The following is a 23919-nucleotide window of genomic DNA, read 5'->3' on the forward strand; positions in this document are numbered from 1 at the left end:
TGCCACTGCGTGCGTCTATTGTGTGTGTGTGTGTGTGTGTGTGCGCGCGCGCGGCCACTGCGTGCGTCTATTGTGTGTGTGAGGGGCCACTGCGTGTGTGTGTGTGTGTGTGTGTGTGTGCGCGCGCGCGCGCGGGCCACTGCGTGCGTCTATTGTGTGTGTGAGGGGCCACTGCATGTGTGTATTATGTGTGTGTGCGAGGGGCCACTGTGTGCGTCTATTGTGTGTGATTGTGAGGGGCCACTGCGTGCGTCTATTGTGAGGGGCCACTGCGTGCGTCTATTGTGTGTGATTGTGAGGGGCCACTGCGTGCGTCTATTGTGTGTGATTGTGAGGGGCCACTGCGTGCGTCTATTGTGTGTGATTGTGAGGGGCCACTGCGTGCGTCTATTGTGTGTGATTGTGAGGGGCCACTGCGTGCGTCTATTGTGTGTGATTGTGAGGGGCCACTGCGTGCGTCTAGTGTGTGTGATTGTGAGGGGCCACTGCGTGCGTCTAGTGTGTGTGTGTGTGTGGCCACTGCATGTGTGTATTATGTGTGTGTGCGAGGGGCCACTGCGTGCGTGTATTGTGTGTGTGCGAGGGGCCACTGTGTGTGTGAAGGGGGGGGGGGGGCAAACCGATATCTTGCCTAGGGCCCCATGAGGTGTAAATCCGGCTCTGACTGCATTGGATGAATACCTTGTTTAATAGGACATAAAATACCCTAGAAATCTGCTGGAGTCAGTCATAAGTAGCAAATTTAATTTTGGTTGTCTGCACGATGGGTCTGGAGCCACAGATTGTTTTACCTAGGATAGATACATGTTAGTTGTGGAATGCAAAGCTTTCTTTTTCAGATCCAAATAAGCCAAGTCCAGACATCTTTACAAAAACAGTGGCTGCAGATGAAAGGTAAGCCAGTCTGCTTAGCTGAATGGCAAGCTCAGCCTCCTTTACTTGCAGCTCCTGCATTGTCTGTTGTGTAAGAGCAAGTATGTGCATAGGAAGCTGGCAGTGTGGATAAATGTTCCAAAGATCATCAGAAATGACAGGTAGTCCAAAATTTCACACCATGTTACTTTTCAAGGCATCAACCATGTTAAACACTTGTGTTCCTGTACTTTCCACATTTTTAATACAGTGCATCACAAAAACCTTTGTGTTTGCATTATGTTTTTCCAGTACATCTATCCCTCTTATATTAGCGAACTCCGGTATAGTGAATGAAAAGCCCAACACAAACATTTGCCTTCCAAATTGCATCCTGGAATGTATAGACGCCTACATAATTGTCATAGAAAACATTTTTCTATTTTTTTTATCTTGTGTTTTTCTTTTATTTTCTAGTTTTATAATGGAGAGAAACATTTACATCTTCTAACTTGATGTAAACAATTGTTTTTGTATGATGAGGATGGTAACATTGTTTAGAAATACATGACCAGTTGGGGCAGCACGGTGGCTAAGTGGTTAGCACTTCTGCCTCATAGCGCTGGGATCATGAGTTCAATTCTCGACCATGGCTGTATGACGTTTGTACGTGGTTTTCCTCCGGGTGCTCCGGTTTCCTCCCACACTCCAAAAACATACTAGTAGGTTAATTGGCTGCTATCAAAATTTACCCTAGTGTCTGTCTGTGTTAGGGAATTTAGACTGAAAGCTTCAGTGGGCAAGGGACTGATGTGAATGAGTTCTCTGTGCAGCGCTGCGGAATCGGTGGCGCTATATAAATAAATGGTGATGATGAAGAACCAGTGCTATTTAGAAAACCATTTTTATCCATGGAAATTCTCTGGATGTCACAGAAGAATAGTGCAGCAAATTGAGTGTCGTATTATTTGGACCAGAAATGGTGCTTCTGATTGCTGATACTTCTCAAGTTTGACCTGTTTTTATTTTAAATTTTGTAAGGATAATGTCTAACTGAAGAATATTGTACAGTCCTGGCCCAATGTTTTGAGAATGACACAAGTATTGGTTTCCACAATGTTTGCTATTTCAGTGTATTTAGAGCTTTTTGTCAGATGTTGCTATGGGATACTGAAATAAAATTACAAGCATTTCATAAGTGTCAAAGGTTTTCATTGGCAACTACATTAAATGTATGCAAATAGTCAATATTTGCAGTGTTGACCCTTCTTTTTGAAGACTTTTGAAATTCACCCTGGCATGCAGTCAGTCAACTTCTGGGCCACATACTGACTGACTGATGGCTGCCCATTCTTGTCTAATCAATGCTTGGAGTTTGTCAGAATTTGTGGATTTTTGTTTGTCCACCCACCACTTCTCAATGGGATTAAGGTCTGGTGAGTTTCCTGGCAATGGACCAAAAATGTTCATGTTTTCACCCCCAGCCACTTAGTTATCACTTTTGCCTTATGACAAGGTGCTCCATCATGCTGGAAAAGGTATTGTTCATCATCAAACTGTTCTTGGATGGTTGGGAGAAGATGCTCTTGGAGGATGTTTTGGTACCATTCTTTATTCATTCATGGCTGGGGTCTTAGGCAGAATAGTGAGTGAGCAGACTCCCTTGACTGAGAAGCAACCCCACCCATGAATGGTTTCAGGATGTTTTACTGTTGCCATCACACAGGACTGATGGTAGCGCTCACCTTTCCTTCTCCAGACAAGTGTTTTTCCAGATGCCCCAAACAATCTGAAAGGGGATTCATCAGAGAAAATGACTTTATCCCAGTACTCAGCAGTGCAATCCCTGTACCTTTTGCAGAATGTCAGTCTGTTCCTGATGTTTTTCCTGGAGAGAAGTGGCTTCTCTGCTGGCCTTTTTGAAACCAGGCCATTCTCCAAATGTCTTTGTCTCACTGTGCGTGCAGATGCAGTCACACCTGCTTGCTGCCATTTCTTAGCAAGCTCTGACTGGTGGTGCCCCGATCCCCCAGCTGAATCAACTTTAGGAGACTGTTCTGGCGCTTGCTGGACGTTCTTAAGCGCCCTGAAGCCTTCTTCAAAACTATTGAACCTCTCTCCTTGAAGTTCTTGATGATCTAATAAATGGTTGATTTAGGTGCACTCTTACTAGCAGCGATATCCTTGCCTGTGAAGCCCTTTTGTGCAAAGCAATGATGACTGCATTTGTTTCTTTACAGATAACTATGGTTAACAGAGAACAATGATTTCAAGCACCACCCTCCTTTTAAAGCTTCCAGTCTGTTATTCAATCAGCATGACAGTGATCTCCAGCCTTGTCCTCGTCAATACTCTCACCTGTGTTAATGAAAGAATCACTGTCCTGGTATCAGCTGGTCCTTTTGTGGCAGGGCTGAAATGCAGTGTAAATGTTTTTGGAATAAAGTTCATTGTCATAGCAAAGAGGAACTTTGAAATTAATTGCAGTTCATCTGATCACTCCTCATGACATTCTACAGTATATGCAAATTGCCATCATAAAAACTGAGGCAGCAGACTTTGTGAAAAATATTTGTGTTATTCTCAAAGCTTTTGTCCATGACTGTACACCACAATTTTTCTGGTCACAGCGTAAAATCGCAGTGTGTGTGGATTGCTCAGGGAGATGTTACCCTTTTGTATTGAAATTATTTTGTTTACCTTAGGAAAAAATGTGTTAACAGACCAGTCTGTGCAAAAGGAAAACAAAAATAAATCTATCTGCCTTAATCGTATAAGAGCCGTGGTTTAAACATATATAGTAACAACAAAAACAGAAAACAGCCAGACAAATAATATAAGATATTTAGTTGCCGGAAAGCTGGTATAAAAGACAACACAAGTTGCATAAGGGCTTGACCCCACCTTCATAGAACATTGAGTTGGGATCTTTACTATCTGAGCTATTGAATTTTATAATTTGCCTCTGGAGAGACGAATCTGTCCCTGTCCGCTTCAGAGAACTGGCGAGTCCCATAGGAGATTGAAATAGGAGGAAAGCAGGTGCCAATAATGGGCCTTTCAATATCAAGATTTATTGACCATGGGGAACTGCAAAATGCATCACTATGTAAAATTACATTTCTGTGTACTGAATTCAGAAAACACTTGCTAAGTTCAGTTTATATGAAGCACGGACTGGTTAACAGATCTCCTCCCTACAAAGAAATACATTTGTGTTTTTATAAATATTAAACAGGCATGATTATGTTAGAACATTCTGTTTTTTTTTGTAGTTATCTAATCGTTCATTAAGGTTATAGTGGCTGGGAAATATTTTTAAGTTTTTTTTTTTTCCCAGAAATAGAGGAAGGCACATCTCAATCTATGAAATAAGTAACTGAGAAATTAAATTTACTAGAGTCCACAATCATTGCACATCGGCCACTCGCATCTCGTCATCTAAATTGCAAAGTTCAGTGAGCGTTCAATTAATAGGTAAAAGTAGGGAATTGAAAGTAAAGTGTGTTTATAAGGGCTTGCAGCTGCCCCGTGTTGTAAAAATAGTTTTTTTTGTATTGAGTGCTGTTGCTAAAGGCCAGTAATTTATAGCACTTCTTGGACAGATGATTTCAGTCTGGTAAGACTGATTAGTTTCTAAATGTAATTAATTTATACTTTTTCCAAGACTTACTTTGGCCACACGTCATGCAATATTGGCAGCGATATCGGGTAATTGCCCCTCATATCACAGGGTAACTGCAGTTAGAAATTGGACATTAATCCTGTTGCCTGTTTTTAGTGAAGTGATGAACCTGTTTGCGGCTGGCGTACAAAGAAAACAATATCTAACCGCCTCCACCATATGATCACAATCTTCAGTTTTGATAAGAACCTGAAACATTTACATTTTATTATCTGACAATGCATATAATAAGCAAACAAATAACTGAACACTAAACCAGATTTATAGCACACAATCATTTTCCAGTATGCCTTCATTAATTTTTGCCTGGTTCATCTAGAATACACTGCAACCCTTTTTCTAATGTCTGTTTACCAGTGCAACAATTCATGCTACTAAAGAAGGCAATTTGTTATTTGGTTAACACTCATTTGTTGTCTGCCTGGAGCTGTGTCTTCAAAGCAGAAAGTTGTGAAGGAACAGCAGAGAATTCTTTGAGTGCCGACCTCTGTGTCTTATTGTGGGCTGCGTCCCTAATATACAGCCAGTCACACAAGGAAGCATCAGCCTGCTCTGATTCATGTTTTGTTTAGCTTTTGTCCTCCACTTTGCTAGGGCAACGTTTTATTACTTTATTTTTATTCAATATTTATTTCTGTTTGTAAGTCCCACTGGGGTTGAGGATACACAGCCACGTGTCCTTACAGTCAAAGCCAGAAGGCTAGGTGCTTTACCTACCTGAGAATGTAATGAATGCCCTATATATATTTATAATGCTTTTACTAGTGTGTTTTAACACAAGTAAAATATGCATACTGGTATTTGGATGGAACCTATTGGTTCCAGTGACCACATACGCTCCAGAGTGGCACTGGCATGGCAGTCTGTTTTAGATGCTGCATGTTCCATTTACTTATGCTCGCTGAAGTGAAGGTAAGGGGGGACCAATGGAGTGACCTCCACTTCCTTCACACCCACCGAATGCAGGTGTGAGCACCGGTGTAAGTGCTTAATGCCAGGATCAGCTCAGAGCATGCTGTATTTAAATACTTTACATTTCATATGTATTGCATGCATTCACAGTGCAGCCAACCACTACTTGTTGCCTTGCCAGGGAAGAATTTTGCAAAATTTAGATATCTACAAATTCACCACTAATTAGTCTGTTCACTAATTATACAGTGATCATATAGGTGGTAAAATGTCTTGCTATATTATCTGTTATTTCTACTATGCTGCATTGAAGAACCCTTGTGGGGGAGTTTCAGTTAGACGCCAGGGGCCTGAGTTACTAAGGAAAGGAGTCACTGTTCTCCTGCACAAACCATGTTACAATGCAAGGGGTGTAAATTAGTTTGTTTTCCACCCAAGTTAAATACTTGCTGGGTTTTTTTTCATGTAGCAAATACTTGCTAGCTTTATTTTTACTTTTTTTACAGTGAAATTTAAAGTTGATCTGTGTGAAGATACTGGGTTTTCTGGCCCAATTCTACCCACTTCCCTCTGGCTAGCCACCCACGGGTGCCTTCCTAGGCCAGGGAAGTCTACCTTCTAAGGATCTTATTAGTCACTCAGGCAAATGCAGTTAGAAAGTAGAGCAATACATTTATTGTAATAAAAAGCAATCGCTAGATTATTATGTACACACAGTAAATAAATGGCAGGCAGACTTACCAAATCATATGTCTCTTACCCCATTGGCTTAGGGAGCTACAGTCACCTGGATGTCTTGACTTAAAGACCCATGGAGTACTTCTCTTAGCTGCAGCTGTCGTCCATTGGTAGAGAATGAAAACTCAAAACCAGCTACACTCCACCTTCCATGAATCCAATCCCTGGATGACCAGCTCCCCCCCCCCCTCCTTATATCTACAGTCTAACTTCCACAGAGCTTTCCCTTCTCTGGGCAAATCCCTGGGCTTCTCCTTGTTAAACATTGGTCAGGGCTGGACTAGTGGGGGTTGGAGAGGGGAGTGAAGATGAGCTGTCCTTTCACAGAACCTCCCCTGCTAGATGGCCTGTCTGGACTAATCTTGTGAGAAAAATGGACACTAATTAGTTTCCCCCCTCCAGTATCATGCAATCTGATCCTTACCCATAACCCCCTGGCTTCACTTTAAGGGCAATAATTAGCAACCTCACTGCCACATCACCAATATACAACTTACTACAATGTCCCCTTATCCACATGTAATTAGACACTACAGTTGTAGTCTGTTGAGCTGGAAAACAAAAGCAATTGCTATAAAAAGTACTTGCTATAATCCACATTATGTGAGAAGCAAGGAACAGGATGGTTACAGTGTTATCACACTCGTATCATCACAATCTAGGACATGCCCTATCCCAACTATAAATCTGTACCTACATTTTAAGTTTACCTCCCCCTCCAATGCAACATGGCTTGCCCAGGTGCAAAGTTACTTCTTTCTTATACCTTGCTCTCCTTAATGATTTAGACCCAAGGTGTCTCTGGAATGTCCGCAAGACACCTCGTGGCAGAGATTTGACAGAAATCTCTGATCGCTTTTCCTCAGTGTTCTGTTAAGTAATTTATTTACAACGTTCATAATTAGTTAGCTTGCTGGGTTGTCTTTATATATAGTTAAAGCTTTTGTAAAACAATTGTTGCCTTGCATGCAGGTGAATTCCAAAAATTATTTTGACATGTTTACAAACCAGAGAACATCTTGTTTTGTTTTCAACCATATTTAGCCATAAAATAGCTTTTTGTGAAATTTGTAGTGTAGAGGTTGAAGTATTTCATCCTCCATTACTTCCAGAGCACTTTAGGGAGGGAGGATGTTTTTTACTACAGAAGTGCACAGAAACATTGCTGGAGATTATTACAACATTTTGCTACATGCTACAACTTTCTACATAAGGATGGTGACACTTATTACTATTCCCCCCCCCCCCCCCCCCCCCCCCATAACTAGAAATGTAGACACTTATTACTGGAAAGCTCTGTTTTGTTTGTTTTTTTAACTTCAATAGTATTTTTATTAATTTTTCAGAAATTATGGGGTACAGAAAGTAGAAAGGGATTCAAGGAAAGGACACAAAAATAAAAAGGGGAAGGATTGAAGGGGTACATAGTGGGGAGGAACACCTTAAACAATTCTGTTAAACCACATTGAACACACGAGGGGGGAGGAACCCAATAGGTTCCCTTCCAATTCGTGATAGTTACACTAGTCAAATGGTCACCAGGGGACTACTAATAGGAACATTGGGGAACTTCGCTAAGTGTAGGAGATGCAGGTAGTAAAGCAGTCTATTCGATTTGGACGCGCTCCCTCTCCGTCCGTAACATACACATGCCAGCTGAACCACTTCATTATTGGGGACGAGGTGGCAGTGGGGTAGGGCATCCCCTCTATCTCCATTTTCAAAGCTGAATTGCACCTTGGCTACTACTTTCGATATCGAGGGTATCTGTGGTGACTTCCAACCTTGCGCTAAGGAGGCTCTTGCGGCAATCAGAATATGACTAAAGACATATTTAGCATGTGATGGAAACTGAGGGGGGTAATGTTGCAGTAACGCCACCTCCGGGGTAGGAGAGAGATTTTGTCTAGTAACCTTATTGGCTAACTGGAAGATTTGTACCCAGAATGACTGTATATGGGGACAGTTCCAGAATATATGTATCAAATCCCCCGGAATATTGCATTGCCGCCAGCAAAGTTTCGACTGGGAAGGCCACATTTTATGAAGTCTAGTTGGGGTAAGATACAATCTATTTAATTAATTTTATCATCATTTCTGTGTGATTTATACATTTGGACATTCGGAACGAGTTTGTGAAAATGGCTTCCCATTCTTCACTTTCCAACTCTAGTTGAAGATCAGATTCCCACTGCAATTGTATTTTGGTTTTATTTTCTGATGTAGAGGGGGAGGGTATAGCGGTACCAGAAGGTAATGCTGGCTCTATTATCGCCTTTTGTTAATTTAGTGAACAACAAGGGCGGTGGTGTTGTAATGGGTAGACCTAGTCTGGGAAGGGAGTTAAACCAGTGTCTGAGCTGCAGGTATTTATAAAATTCCTGGGAAGGGAGATAGAATCTTTCCTTTATTTGTGTAAAAGATAGTAAACTCTGATCGTCTAGTAATTGAGAGAATGAGATTATTCCGTTTGATACCCATAGGCTGAGATCTCTGTTTTGTTTTTGAAGGGGGGTGTTCTATTTTTTTGTTTTGTTTTTTCTAATTTAATTATTAGAGAGTAACTATGTTATGTAGTATTACTTTTCTAATTGATTGTGTTTTACTCCTAAATGTCAAGGCACAAAATTGTTCTGTGGTTATTGTGGCCACACATGGGCTAATCCTGTAGTTCTGCTGAGCACTGAATGGTGAAACCTATTTCCAATTTGATCACCCGTGTGGTGTGTGTGTGTAATGTGTAGATCCTACTACTCAGTGTGCAGGCCAAGCCTTTCAACTACATGGGTAGGTGACAAACTAAAATACTGTGCACATTTATAGGTGTAGCTAGAATTGATTATGTGGGTGGGGGTTTTTTTGTTTGTTTTTTGTAGTTTTTCACTGAAACGGTGTTTTCCACATAGAAATGTACCCGATAAATTGGTTTTTACAATTTGCCTGTGGAGAGATGAGGAGCCTTTTTCCTTTTATATTTCTGGAATTTGATATATTGTCACTGAGCACTGTTTATTTTGTTGCAGTGATGTTCTCGCCCTGCCCATCTTCAAGCAAGAAGAGTCTAGTCTGCCACCTGAAAATGAAAACAAGATCTTACCTTTCCAGTATGTACTGTGTACGGCTACCTCCCCCGCTGTGAAACTTCATGAAGAGACACTCACCTATCTCAATCAAGGTGAGATGGCTAGGCTTTTGTAGCTATACATTGTGCTTGTTCATGTTCAAACTCCATTCCTATATATTGGTTGCTTAGGCCATGCTGTACAGTTGTCTGTCATAATGGCCGCTTCTTCTCGGGTTAAACCAGAGAGGCTTTTTACAGTGTCTTTCTTGCAGGCATTAATCCAGGAGGGATCTTTACAGTGTCTCTTCCTCTCGGGGGTTACACTGTAGAGTCCATCTGAGAGACACACTGTAGTGCAGTGGTTCCCAAACTGTGTGCCTAGGCTCCCTGGGGTGTCTCGGCGTTCTCACAAGGGTGCCAGGGTCAGTGGTTAGCAAGGCGTGGGACTATTTGGTAATTTCTTTGGCTTAGGGGTGCCTTGAAAAAATTATGGAGACTCTAAGGGTGCCTTGAACTTAAAAAGTTTGGAATCCACTGCTGTAGGGTGTTCATCTGGTTTGTCTTCCTCTCAGGAGTTAAACCAGAGGGGCTTTCTACAGTCTGCCTTCCTCTTGGAGGTTAATCCAAAGTTGCGCTCTATGGGTTGCCCTCATCTCAGGGGTTAAACCGGAAGGCTTGTTTACATTGTTTAGTTGTTGGTTTGTTTTAAAAAAAAAAAAAAAAAATTAAAACGTGAAAAATAACTCCAAATGAAAAGTGCATACTTTATTTAAATTATTGATATGATTGTTATATCCTATTACTGCCAACAGGAGAGATTGAGAAAAGTTATTGATGTGGAATATTTTAACAGAACTTCCCAAAAATATAATAGCTTGCATTGAGTAACTTGTGGTTCACTTTCTAGTGACATCCAGGAGAAGTTAGGTCTATTTACGCTAACTTTATATGGTAACCTGGTGAAGATGGGTGATTTGGGCTAAGTCCTAGATATATTAATATAAAAATGCAGTTAGTTAGCTGGTATTCTCTCCTCTAACATTCATGGGAAGGGAAGATCGTCTAGTTCACCCGTCTTCCTGTATCATATTGCGGAAGAGATTTTTGAAATGTTCACTGTGTAGCTTCTGGTCAGGAGCTGTCACATTCATTTTTTTTCTCGGGAGCATGGTCTGTAAGTCATTACGTGTAAGCATGCATTCCAGTGTGTATGAATTATTGCTTCTCCCCTTTCAATATACAGAACTTAGCCATTCTCTCCTGTGTCAAGAAAATCTCATGGGCCAATATAAATTTTCACCACCTTCGTTTACTAGATTCTTCACTGGTGTGTAGTTTACGGCTGTAATTATAACTTAGTGTAGTATTTGTTTAACCTGAAACTGAGACCAATAGCTCTAGTGGTGGGGGGTTGCATTTTTTTGTTCGCATTGAAAATATTAGCCTGCAATTATTCACATATCCAGCTGTATGCAGAATAATACTATGGCAAGAATTTCAAGCTCAGCTGTACATCTCGAAGGTCCTATGAAGTGTCATTCCTGGGTGTGATGTTCCCTAACGCTATACTCAAACCAAGCAGAGAGTGAGATTTTATGGTCAATGCACGTGAATATAGATTTTAAACTGGCTTGTAGCAACCTGGCGGTGGCCTGTTTTATTACAATAAACTCTTGGATTCCCTCTCTGGTTTTCTTTTACTATCTTTTCACTTGTATTGGTTCCTTTCACGTTATCTGAAGCCCAGAAGATGGTTCAGAATTGTAAATATGAATAACATATTCTGTTTTCTATAGGCCAGTCTTATGAAATCAGGATGTTGGACAACAGAAAACTAGGGGAGTTGCCAGAAATTAGTGGCAAGTTAGTTAAGGTAAGTGTCATTGTTATTATGTAGTACCATAAACCTAGTACTATTATGCTTTAAGAATACCAAAACCCAGCACAATGACCAAATGCCTAGGACATCCTACACAATGACCAAATTTAGGTCATAAGAGTAATTTGTGTCCAAATACCTTGTGAACACTAGCTGCTTCGTGCACCATACCTGGCAGTGGCCACAACTGTTGCTGAAGCTCCTTAGTGACCATATGGACATGTCTGTATATCCTGATTCCTAGGTGTGCCCTCAAATTTGAGATGGTAAGCAGATTTTTCTACTGGAGACCATCATTTGCGCCAGATGGTTAATAGCGAGTAATGGCTAGCATCCCACCCCCATCCTTCGGTGATGGATTGCTAATGTCTCGCTATCTCACAAGAACAAATAAATGGGTTCAAGGAATATTCTGGTACACTTCCAATAATATGTGGCTCCGGGACGTATTCCCCAATAATAGTGTTCTCCGTTGTCAATGTATGACCTTAACAGGATGTGCTTGAGATGGGTGAAGTGTTGGGGAACAGATTTTAAGATGCCAAAGCCCTCTTGTCATTACATTTCGTAAAGGTATCCCTGTGTAAAATACTGCTTCTGCAGGAACTCCTGGTGTGAGGTTTGATCAGTAGAGTTTATTAACATTACCTTTATCTGCAGAATTTGCACAAAATCATAGTGCAGCGATGGGCAACCTGATGCACCTCAGGGGCCACAGGGAGGAATCCCTCTAATCTTCAAAAGGGCCGTGTGTTATCCTTACTCTGTTATAAACGAAAACAATACATTTAATGAAAGAAAACCGTCTATCTGTAATATATCAGCAGGGATGATCTGGGGGCCGCAGGTGAATGCTTGGTGGGCCGCCTGTTGTCCACCACTGGTCTAGTGCAAGTTAGATAATGAAAGTGTCTGGTTACTATGGTATACTGCAAATTTGCATGTAAGCGCTGTGTTGGTAAATGAGCGTTATTGACTAGTGTCTGACACATTTTTACTTCGGATCTCCCAGTGGAACATATTGGGCTTAGTGAATATTATTTGTTAGCTATTTTTATAGTTGTATCCCTTTATTTCCTATTATGTCTTGCTTTGTTGAATGCAGACCATGCATGTATACATTTACATTAAGTTCCCTATTTACCTGGCAAATGTGTTCATTGTCTGTATATTTGTCTTTATTTAATTTTCTCTAAAAAAAAAACCCAAAAAAAACAAAACTTTTTGTCAGTAAATAATAAAAATAAGGACAGTATATTTAAGTCTGATCTGGTGCATTGACACACTCATAAACTATTATAGTACAGGTATATTAGGTGGGTCACAGGCCACATCCTAGGGGAATCACACACACATTAAATATATTCCTATTCTGCCAACCTGATGTTGGCATTGGTTTGTTTTCTGAGCCTTATAGGCTCTAACTAGAGATGAGCGGGCTCGGATTCCGCTAATCCGAGCCCACCCGAACAGTGCGGATCCGAACGGGATCCGAGCACTGGTCGGATATTTCCGGCGGGCAAAAAATTGAAAACGAGGCTCTGTCGTCCAAGTCTCGCGACGAATCTCACGAGGGGTGGGAGGGAGGGAGGGCGGGCCCAGAACAATTCCATCTTGTACCTATTTTTTTGGCATTATGTGCTCAAGCTACCTCGGTGTAACCTTTTGGCCTAAAAACAATATTGTGAGGTGTTCAGAATAGACTGGAAATTAGTGGAAATGATTGTTATTGAATGTTATTGAGGTTAATAATAGTGTAGGAGTGAAAAAAACAAAAACACAAAACTGTTTTTTCCACTTTTCTATGCTTTTTTAAAAATAAATCGGAACCAAAACCTTTCGTCGGATGTTTTGGCAAAACAAATCAGAACCCAAAACACTAAAAGTGGCCGGTGCACACCCTTAGCTCTAACAAGGGTCACTATTTCTTTGTCTATTTTAGGACGACTTCTCCTTTCTGACATAGGCACAGTGTATAAGTGCAATGAAACTATATTGACCTAAATATAGATATGAGTAGCCAGGATAGATTTTATATTAATAGTTTAATTTGTCCTTTGTTGCTGGCTCTGAATTTTGGGGGACAAGATAGGTTTGTACATATTTTTCATCTTGGTTAAGCAGCTGATAATGCACCGACAGATATAAATGGATTCCTGCACGTTACTTGTCTCTAGTGTAAACATTCTGACTGCTGCGGACAATCTTTGCTTGTTTCACTGTGTTTCTTCAACCGGTTTTCTTGTTTCTCAGAGCATCTTCAGAGTGGTGTTTCATGACCGACGCCTTCAGTACACGGAGCACCAACAACTGGAAGGCTGGAGGTGGAACAGGCCTGGGGACAGAATACTTGACATAGGTAATAAGAGTAATAGTAACTGAATCTACTGTGTCTCTTTATGGAAGAATGTGCTTTGCAGAATCCATAGGTTTGCATCCCAGTGACTGGGTCAGGCCACATTGTCAATCTGTGTCTCTGATAAATGAAAATAGAAAATAAAAATGGGTCATTGGCAACCATTCCAAACAATGACTATCATTGCTTTCTAGTTAATACAGAGTTGCTTAGGTTATAGATTAATAGATTAATAAAGTTTGAAAAAAAGATGGTTACCCTTTAAACATGATGAGCTGCGTTAGTGGGGAGTCCCCAGCTTGTGAATATTCAATTTCCTTGTGTTTTCCAACTATCAAAACAGACTTTTATTCATTTTTAAATTATGCATATATGTCTGTTTCTATGATTGAGTGATTAATGGGTCCAAAGAACAGCCCACATTACCCACCCAACCCCCCCCCCAGTCATATAGCCGATTCAGTAAAAATACTAGTTCCAAATTACTTGGAATGCTGTAACATGATAACAGCGCTTAGTAAAAATTCCTCTGGTTAAATCGCTCTATAACGATGAAGCGCGTTAAGTTATTGCTACATTGTGCCTTTATACATACAGCTGACGAGGTGGTTTGGTCTTATACAAAATACTTAATTTGCATGGTGAAATTATTGGTCCGGTTAGCTTGTATTTGCCTTGGAGAGAAAAATGGGGTTTACATTTGACAAGACTTTGCCAACTATTTTTGGAGAGGGTATTATCCACCAAAGTACTTTTGGAATTAATTTTTGAATTACATTAAATTGTGGACTGTGCAAATGTTTGCTAATGAGAGCTTTGTCTACTAGCTGCTCAGTGGGTGTTAATCACCCTGGAACTAATTTATACCCCCTGCTGGATTGTGTTGTCAGCGGATATAATAGGATTGTGGCATTTGTGTACTTAGAGCCATCCAAGGAATATACTATTATTCCTGACATACAACAACACGTTATATTATAGCTGGCAAGCATAGGTAATCTACTATTAAACTGTTGTATGTTGTTTTATATTAATGTCAATTTATGTATTAGAATTGTTTAGATTTTAATAAACATGTAGATATATCCACGAGTACTAGTTTTAATAGTTTAATTTCTAAAAGCTTTTAATAAGCGCTAATTTTTATTGTACATTTTTGCACATTTTTCCTGGAGTTGCAGCCTCCTTTAATAGCTGCTGTGGTCGCTTTTTCACTCTGCGCCTTTAAAAGGGATTTATAGTGTTCTGCATGTAATACTGCCTGTCTAAATGTCCACACTAGTTATGTTTTGAACAATTTTATGTTAAACACCAGTTTGTTTTTTTTTATTTATTCTTCTCCTTCTAGATATCCCCATGTCTGTGGGTATTATTGACCCGCGAGCAAATCCAACCCAGCTTAACACTGTTGAATTTCTCTGGGATCCTGCAAAGAGAACATCTGTGTTTATTCAAGTAAGAAGCTTTATGTATGTGTGTATGTATATGTATGTATATATCTATCCATTTGCTATGGGGATGCTAGTTTTCTCCAAGGTGCCACTATTCCTTTTCCCATCCATTGTGAGGTGATGGACTGCATTGGTTCAGCACACAAAATGTTTGCTTCTATTGTGTGTATCATTATGTGTGATAAGTCTGTGGCTCCCAGGTACTCGGGTACATAAGTTGCATCATCTATTAATTCGCTCCGAGTAAGCACAATATTGCAGTCAGAACCACACTTATGTTTTTATTACTGAAGGGGAGACATGCGAAAGCAGTATGATTAGACAGTCTTTTGATCAATTATAGCATGGATTGTGTGAGATATGTATTTATTGTATGTGTGCTCAGGTCCACTGCATTAGTACAGAATTTACCATGAGGAAGCACGGGGGTGAGAAAGGTGTACCCTTCCGAATCCAAATTGATACTTTCAAGGAGAACGAGAATGGAGAATATACAGAGCACCTGCACTCGGCCAGCTGTCAGATCAAAGTGTTCAAGGTATGGCGGTTTCCCAGCCCTCAGCGATGCCAGGGAATATTTACAGCTCTCTGCTTTTTGTTTTTGTTTAGTTAAAGTGGCAGTTTTCCAAAAATACAGCTTTGTATTCCACAAATAGCCATGTATAGTACTGTTTTCTTTGAATACTTCTGATGCGTACATGAGTGCAATGGATATTTGTGATGGATCGTGGTGTATTCTGCCTTGCGTATATTTTGTTTTTCAGATTAGAAAAATATGGCGAATAGCTGTATGTCTTATGCAGGTTTTCAGGCTGTTTTTGTAGTTTGGCTTCCTTGTGAAAAGGCTGTTAACAAAATTAGGTACATTGCTGTAACCAAAATGTTAAGTGTCTTTCAGCAGATTAGTTTATTTTTTCCTTAAGATGACACCAGAAAAAAATTCTGCACGAGAAACATTTTAAATGACCTGTTTCTCTTGATCATGAACAAAAGCATCTTCTAAAGGCAAAGTGACTGAAGTCTTTACAGCCTTGTAAATGCTGATTTGCAGCACTTATACAGGGGGGGAGTTGGTTTTACATGAGCTGAAATTCCAGAATGAGGATCTTCTGATCACATTTATTGGCTCAGATAATGGCCTGCTCCTTCCAGCAGCTCACAATAGCTCGTTCTAGGAATCGCCCTCCTCTACATGCCTACAACTGGTTTGACTGCTATTCCGCTATAGACACAATTTTTTCATGCCAGACTTCAGCTTTTTGCCTCGGGTGGTTTTCCTTCATTTAAATATAAATGACTGTTCTCCAGTCATGAACCTTCAACTAGTGCTGGCTGCAGTAAATTGACTCCTTTCCAACAAATATCTGCAAAAGGCACTGCAATCTTTAACAAGAGCTCCTGGTGCTCGCACCCACCCGCTGTCATTTTGTTTATTGTTCTCTCTGCAGTTATCTTTTTCAATTCACATTAAATGAAGATAAAATGGGTTAATAGTGTTGCATTGCCATGACCTTGCGTGCAAACTTCTGTGGAAAGTAGGGAACCGGGACAGTTGCCAATGTTTTGCAAGCCTTGTCTTTTCATTAATTTCTTGGTATCGGTGATGTGCCCATCCCACATCATCTGCAGTGTAAAGTACTCTACATGTCTAGGAGTATCATTTTGTTCATGCTGAGTTATGGGCTTTCTTTTTGTAGAATATTTTCTATTATGGGATGTTTTTAATGTAGTGATAGCATCACTGTGTTTTAAATCATTAGATCCAAAATTGCAGCAAGTTTTTATTTATTTTTTCTAAATAGAAATACATTTTGGGGTAACCAGCCTGATATTGCAACATGAAAGGGCCGAAATGGCAGATACCCAATTGATTAAAAAGGATTATTATCCAACATGTTCAGAATTGTGGTTGTAAAATAACAGCAGATGATTACTAATTACTTGTGTGTGTGGTCATCTTCTGACTTCACTAATAGGCCACAGCTATACTCTAAGTGATTAGATCTAGCGAGCACAATGGCCGGATCTCATCCTACTTGTGGGTCTAAACTGGACACAGATCCTGTTGCTCATTACAAGTACCAGGATTGGTCAGTGTGTGGCCAGCTTAACAATATAAGTAGGTCTCTATCGTGAAGTCTGTGTTTTCATTCCATTTGTACTGCCAAACATGAAGCTTGTCACTTCATAACATGCAAAATGTGTGTCCTAAACATAAAGCCAAGATATTCCTTTTCCTCAGGGCTTCAGTGACCTTGTGTCAAGGACAATATTAGCAGTTACGTGAGGAATTTATTTAGCATGCTAGGATTTATTAATTTAACTCGTGTGTTAATTTAGTTGCTTTAGAGAGCATAACATTGTTTTGAATCATGAACCAGTTTAATAATTGACTTTTAACCATTCCAACTATCAGAATCTTAGGCCTTAGGTGACAGAGAAAAAAAGTTTTATTTCATCCTCGTACTAGAACTTTGAAAAATATCCACTCATTGTGACTACACAGAAGCCATGTTTAATGACTTCAGCAATTTGTTACCAAGGCATAATTAAAACCAAAATAGTGTACACGGGAACACAATTGTATACAGAATACCAATTACTTTCATTGTAATTCCTGAATGACAGGCTGGCGGTTAGAAGGAGCATTTGTTTTATTGTGATTTAATGATTTTCTTATCGTGTCTAATAAACATGTAGCCTAAAGGAGCAGACCGAAAGCAGAAAACTGACCGAGAAAAGATGGAGAAGCGAACCCCACAAGAGAAGGAGAAATATCAACCTTCCTATGAGACCACCATACTCACAGAGGTAAATACCTTGTTCTCTAATCTAGTAGCTGGCATCAGACTCTATATGATTTCTACATTTTTGTTTGTTTGGTTTTTAGAATCTCTAAAAAAAAGTGTTGTATGTTCAGTTATCCAACTGAACCTTCACTGACACATCCAAATTCACAGTTTAGTTTTCGTTTGTTGGTTTTCTCTTTTTCCATGCTGTATTGTGTTTAGCCCCACTGGTTATAGTTATAGTGGGGGGGAAAACATGTGTTTTTTGTTTCTTTTAAATAAATCACTGAGGCAAGCTATAAGAATGTAATTATCATTTTTATTGATTTGTTTCTTCAGGCTGCTATTGATTATAATTCTGCACAGTGTCATGTGATTACCATGGCCACCACAGTCACACAGCATATGATGTAGTGAATAGAGAGGCTTTGGAACACCACTCAAAGCTCTGTCTACATTGTGCAATCTAAAATCCTCCCCATTCGTCTCCCCCCTCTGCCATCACATGACTTGCTGAGAGTCAGTGTGTGACTGGCAGCCATACTGGGCTCCATTATGATTTTGAAAAAGATTTGTAGGAGGACCGCTAAGAAAAATGCTTAAAGGGTACTTTAACTTGCTAGTTAATGTATATGAGGTTGCTGCTTTAAGTCTGTATAGATTTTTTTTTTTAAAAAAAAGTTTGAAATGAAAATGTTTTGAACATCAAACTATGGTCACTCTATTGTTAGATGTTCACCTTTGATCAATACGTCTATATACATTTTGTGAGACATCCCCTGAGCTATATATTTTCCAGTGAAGCATCCCGTATAGGCATATGAGCAGGTAATACTTTTCTACATAAGCAAGCTATGACGGAAGCATTAGTGCAATGATTGTGCTCATAGCAGGTAGCAAAATCTTTCTGGACGTAGACATTTCTTGCAGGAATTATATAACGTAACAGCAATTCATTTTCTACTATTGTAACAAAAGAAAGGTATGACTTACTGATGAATGAGAGCTTTGTCATTAACAGTGTTCACCGTGGCCAGAGATCACATATGTGACAAATGCTCCCTCTCCTGGATTTAACAGTTCACACAGTAGTTTTACAATCGGGGAAGGGTAAGTTGTCTCCTCTTTATCTGAGTAAAATGAATGTTGATTCCTGCTTATCAGGACTGGTTTTGCAATTTGAAAGTTATTTTTGACAGCAAAAGTACATGCAAACTTATTTTTACTGCAACTTGGTGAATATGGTGAGCACTAGCTCTTGAGCCAAGTGTTTCTTGGCTAGCAGTGACCGAAATATGAAAGCCTGTGTAATCAGAGTTAAATAATATACCTGAAATAGCTGATGTGTATATTATGTTATCTGTACTATAATATAGAGCAGGTTCTCTCATTCGGTTGAGGCTTGATGTCAGTGTTGACACACACTGCAGAGGCTCACATAGCACATCTGTGTGGTGACCAGTATACCATACAGAGTGCTATTCAGGGGACCACTATATAATACATCCCCCCGACCCTCCGGTATTAGCCTCTCATACTTTATTTATATACTCTACTTGCTTTGTGCAGCACAGGGTAGATACTATGTATGGCAATTTGCTGCCCTTAGTGGTGACAATAAATATCCCCATCAGATCCCTGATTTATATTATATTTAAAATTGTTGTCTTTTGCCAAAAGAGTTCTTGATTATTTGAGTTGTTTAAAAAAGGAGGGAAATAATGTCTAAACATATCACATGTTGTATCATTTTGCTAAATGGACACTGTTCAGAGGAAATCCTCCCGGTTCTACTAGTCCTTGGGTGTCCAAAGCTCCTCATAATTCTGGAGACACCTTCCCTTGTTGTTGCCTGAACCCAACTAATGTAGACATTGAGCAGTGGAAGGCTAATTGCTGTAGTTGTTTGCACTAACCAGTGGATAAGAGCATCGGGACACCATTTGGATAACACTTAGGGTCTCATTCCCACCACTCTGTACAATATATATACTTTTATCTTAAGTAATGTTTATTTCTTGTCTGCTTTTCAGTAATGGTTCTCCAAATCACCAACCTGAACCCCCCGCACCCATCGTGGATGTAAGTTCAGCGTTGCCGCCCGTTCAGGTACTTTCAATAATACAGCTGTTTAAGTCTAGCTTTATTGTTAGATTGCAGGAAAGGTGCATTATACAGAGCCATGTTATACCATTTGTTAGCTATTAGCCCCACAGGCTGGCACTTACACCATTGCCTGTTACTGCTAGAGGTGTCCAACAGCCCCACACTTACCTGTATTGCTTTATAGGTTTTTATTTTAGTGCCATTACAATACTAAGGCAGGAAGATAATGCTGCATAGTCAAGCTGTGACCCAAATATCCTTGAAAGAACTAAAATGTAATGGAGTTGAACTGCTATAGTGCTGGGTAAGACAGCCCATGGCTCTCCAGCTTTTTTATTTATTTTAGTTTTTTTTAAAAAAAACAAAAAAACTTTTACAAGTCCAAACATACCCTGCTGCTGGCTGGGCTTGTTGGTGCTTGTAGGTCAGCAGGAGAGTCGTAGGTTGCATAAATCCGTTAAAGAGCCGGCTGACACCAGATAGTAGAAACTGCCTGTTCGATACACCAAATGATATCCCTGTCATTATTTTTTTTATATATATTTTTTTTTAATTGTTCTTGTGGGGTTGCAGGGGGTGTGTATCTAAAATGTTTTTTGAATCGGCTTGTTTTGGGCATAGCCCTCTCCATTACACAATGTTGGACAACCAGTGAGTCTACCGGTGTAGGAAAGGTCCCAGTACCACTTGTCCTCCTGTACATAGTGGTCTGGGCAGGATTCCTCATCCACGTGATAAAGTGGTGTGGTGCAGTCCTCATGGAAAAAGATATAAGATCACCATAAAATTCACTGCTGTTCCTGTGCCTTTTTTCAGAGAGGATTAGCAGTAAGGTCTTTGTAATGTGCGTAGATTACAGAGAGATGTATTCAATTATTGTACATCTAATTTTCCAGTGTATGTTCATACAAATGGCATGTTTGCCTTGAAGCAAGAATTGTACTAAACAAAACTGAGCAGAAACCAGCCTGTGTGCCCCACTGCAGTGCATAGTCATCATCATTTATTTATATAGCGCCAACATATTCTGTAGCGGTTTACAATTGGGGGACAAATACAGTAAACTAATAAACAAACTGGGTAAAACAGACAGAGGTGAGAAGGCCCTGCACGCAAGCTTACAATCTATGGACAATGGGTGTTTGATACATGAGGTTAAGTCTACATTTTGCATTTTGGTCCAGCCAGACTGCAAAGGTAAAAGTGACTCATAAGCTAAATGATCCAGTCACACAACAATGTTGGTCAGAGGGTAGTTGTCTTGTGTGAAATTGTGTAACGGATGGTAATAGGGTAATGTAGTGAGGTTAAGAGGTTGGTTGAGGAATATTATAAGCTTGTCTGAAGAGGAGGGTTTTCAGAGAACGCTTGAAATCAGTGCATGTGTAAGATTACCTCCATCTGAGCCCTTACGGCCATATGAACTTCACTTGTATCTCTCAACTCGAGAAAATAATGAACTAATCTGTCAGAAAGGAATAAGGTTGGCCCTTTTTAACAAATGTTACCCTTTTTTTTCTTCTCTTCATGTGGCTAGGTTTCCCTGTATATTGCTAATAAGTGGAAATATATTAATTCGGCTATGCTAACAGAAATACCTTTTGTCCCCAAAGCTCCCCATACACTTTGCTAGGGTAGAGTGTTACATGTAAGTTATTCACAAATGCACGACAGTGGGTCTGGTCATTGCGGTACACATACCTGCAGTCATTAAGGGCATGAGGGATTTTGTTGATAGCTCTTACTGTAACATGCACTGCTTTGGGGCATGTAAGCTTGGTTTGCTCATCCTTGTGTTAGTTACTTGCCACTAAATGTTTTAGGAAAGAGAGGGTAAAGGTGTGACAGTGCACACAAGTACCTCATGCAGGGTGAACACAGTCTTCTAGAAGAGGAAATGCCCTTCTCAGTGAGACACTGATTTGTTACTTAATGTACAGAATGGAGTTTTGTGGAGCTCTCTTTATGCATTTCTCTTGTAGAACCTCTTGCCTACATCAACCCCTCAGGAGGCACAACAGTGGCTACATAGAAATAGATTTGCTGCATTCTCGCGGCTATTCACAAATTTCTCAGGTAACTCCCTAGGAGGAAAAGTGTTAATGCAGTGCTGTTTCACATTCCCTCAACCTGCAACCTACCTTCTCTCCCTCCCTAGCTCCAAACACTGGTGTTTACTTCTCTCAAACAGTGGTGAAATACAGCTGAGCATGAAAGCAAAATGTTGTGTTTTGGGCAAAAGCACAGATGCTAGTCTAATAGTTCCCTGAAAGAGTCCTAGCACTAAGCAGCAGGCACTCTTATACAGCAAGCAGAAGATGCCCTGTTAGCTCTGCTATTCATAACTTGCAGCCAACCCACACTTGAACACCGACTGTGTACTCTGATTGTAGCTGTAGTAATAACACTAAGTTTCATATGCTGTAGGAGTGTTGGTATAAGGGTTATTTTTTGACAAATGTCTAAACTCTTACTAGTGTATATTCCACATAACTATTTAAAGGTATTTTCCACCTTGATATGACTAATGTCCTATACATGCCCTATACACTCCTGCAACATTTAAACTACTAGTGTTTTTACTTTCTAGCTTTTTATAGCTGTGCTTTTTAGCTTTTTACTTGGTCTGGATTACTAGACAGCTCTGCTGTACTATTAGCATTGGATTCCAGAAGGATAGCAATGTATTTAATAAAAGTTACAGACAGTCATGTACAAGTCAGTATATTGGTCATCTGAATGTAGGAAAGACAGAAGGTCTTGTTGAAATATCACTGCACATTACTTATTATATATACCTCACTAGATTTTAGTTCAGTACAGTTACACATGGTATATAGTGACTTATATAGAACTGTTCCTTCTGGATTCAGAGATAAAGAAATAAGTAGACATTATAACTCGCCTTTTGAAGGTCAAACCAATATTCATGAAAATGCAACATGTCAACATAAGAACTAGTGACATCTTGTAAATTCAGAGACTATGTTCTCATGAATAGTAGTTCAGACCATAGCCTACAGTGCCGTTTAATCATCATAATGGTCTTTCACTATTTGCCATTCACTGCAACCTTGAAGAATGGGTTAGTTAGGTTTTGTTTTTTAAACAATCTCTAATTGTTAAATGTCCCAGTCCAGAGTATCCAGGACAGGTAGCCACTGTCTATGCCCATCTCAGAAGTATACATAGCTACAGATGTACAGACCACATAAGTTTACTTGGCAGATTAAAACATGCTCTTTCCATACTTCTAGACTCTTTATGCCTTTATTTTATTTCTATGCAAAACCTCACAAACCACAACTGTTTCTGATTATTTACAGTTTAAGTAGTCAATATACTGGTTGTTGAATATTGTTAAATAAGGGGGGAAAAAGGGGGTATCCTGGCATTCATTCCCATAGACCTGGAACACGTAGTACTTTACCTACCCTCACACTTCCCTTTTCTTTGAGGCATACATTGCTCTTCCTCAGAAAAATATAAGAAGTGCGATTATGGGATCCGTTATCCGGATTGCTTGGAACGGTTATCAGATAAGGTTTTTTTGTTTGTTTTCTTAGAGCACAATGCCTAAAATATCCTTTTTTGCATTTAAAACTACCCATTTCTTTTCCAACACTGCCTTGGTACATCCCTCCTCATAATGTTTTACTATGCTCAGCACATTGACTGGGGGGAGGGGGGTATTCCGTGATCATGCCTGTGTGCCTGACATTTCAACAAACAAGTGACAATAATTTACTGCTCTCCGGATAAGAGATCCCATACCTGTACATAGTTTTTAATTTTCCCATTAAATGTGTAGATATGTCAGACTTGCAGGCATCAATTTTTGTAGTTGCCCATGAAGCTAAAGCAACATGAGCTTTTCCATTTGTTTCAGGTGCAGATTTATTAAAGCTAACTAGAGACGATGTTATCCAGATCTGTGGGCCTGCTGATGGCATTCGGCTTTTCAATGCACTGAAAGGGAGGTGAGTTTTTCATTGGTGGGTGGCTATGTTGGAATGGCTGCTTCCCACTATTATAGAACACTGCCATGCGTACTTGACCTTAGGTTTGTGGAATAAATATAATTGTC

The 23919-nt window shown here is 39.9% G+C and overlaps 1 protein-coding gene across 1 annotated transcript in view; it reads left to right on the forward strand.

The window, feature by feature from the left end:
• Positions 1-23919, forward strand: part of TFCP2 (transcription factor CP2) — a 43848-nt gene that overhangs the window by 13000 nt on the left and 6929 nt on the right. Inside the window, exons 2-11 of the mRNA XM_075199319.1 lie at positions 9211-9362; positions 11048-11124; positions 13384-13489; positions 14835-14941; positions 15323-15475; positions 17638-17748; positions 18748-18836; positions 19760-19835; positions 21815-21908; positions 23722-23812. Coding sequence (XP_075055420.1) covers positions 9211-9362; positions 11048-11124; positions 13384-13489; positions 14835-14941; positions 15323-15475; positions 17638-17748; positions 18748-18836; positions 19760-19835; positions 21815-21908; positions 23722-23812 — 1056 coding nt within the window. The remainder of the gene's footprint in view (positions 1-9210; positions 9363-11047; positions 11125-13383; positions 13490-14834; positions 14942-15322; positions 15476-17637; positions 17749-18747; positions 18837-19759; positions 19836-21814; positions 21909-23721; positions 23813-23919) is intronic.

The sequence above is a fragment of the Mixophyes fleayi genome, chromosome 2 (assembly GCF_038048845.1).
Source record: "Mixophyes fleayi isolate aMixFle1 chromosome 2, aMixFle1.hap1, whole genome shotgun sequence".
Taxonomy (NCBI): domain Eukaryota; kingdom Metazoa; phylum Chordata; class Amphibia; order Anura; family Limnodynastidae; genus Mixophyes; species Mixophyes fleayi.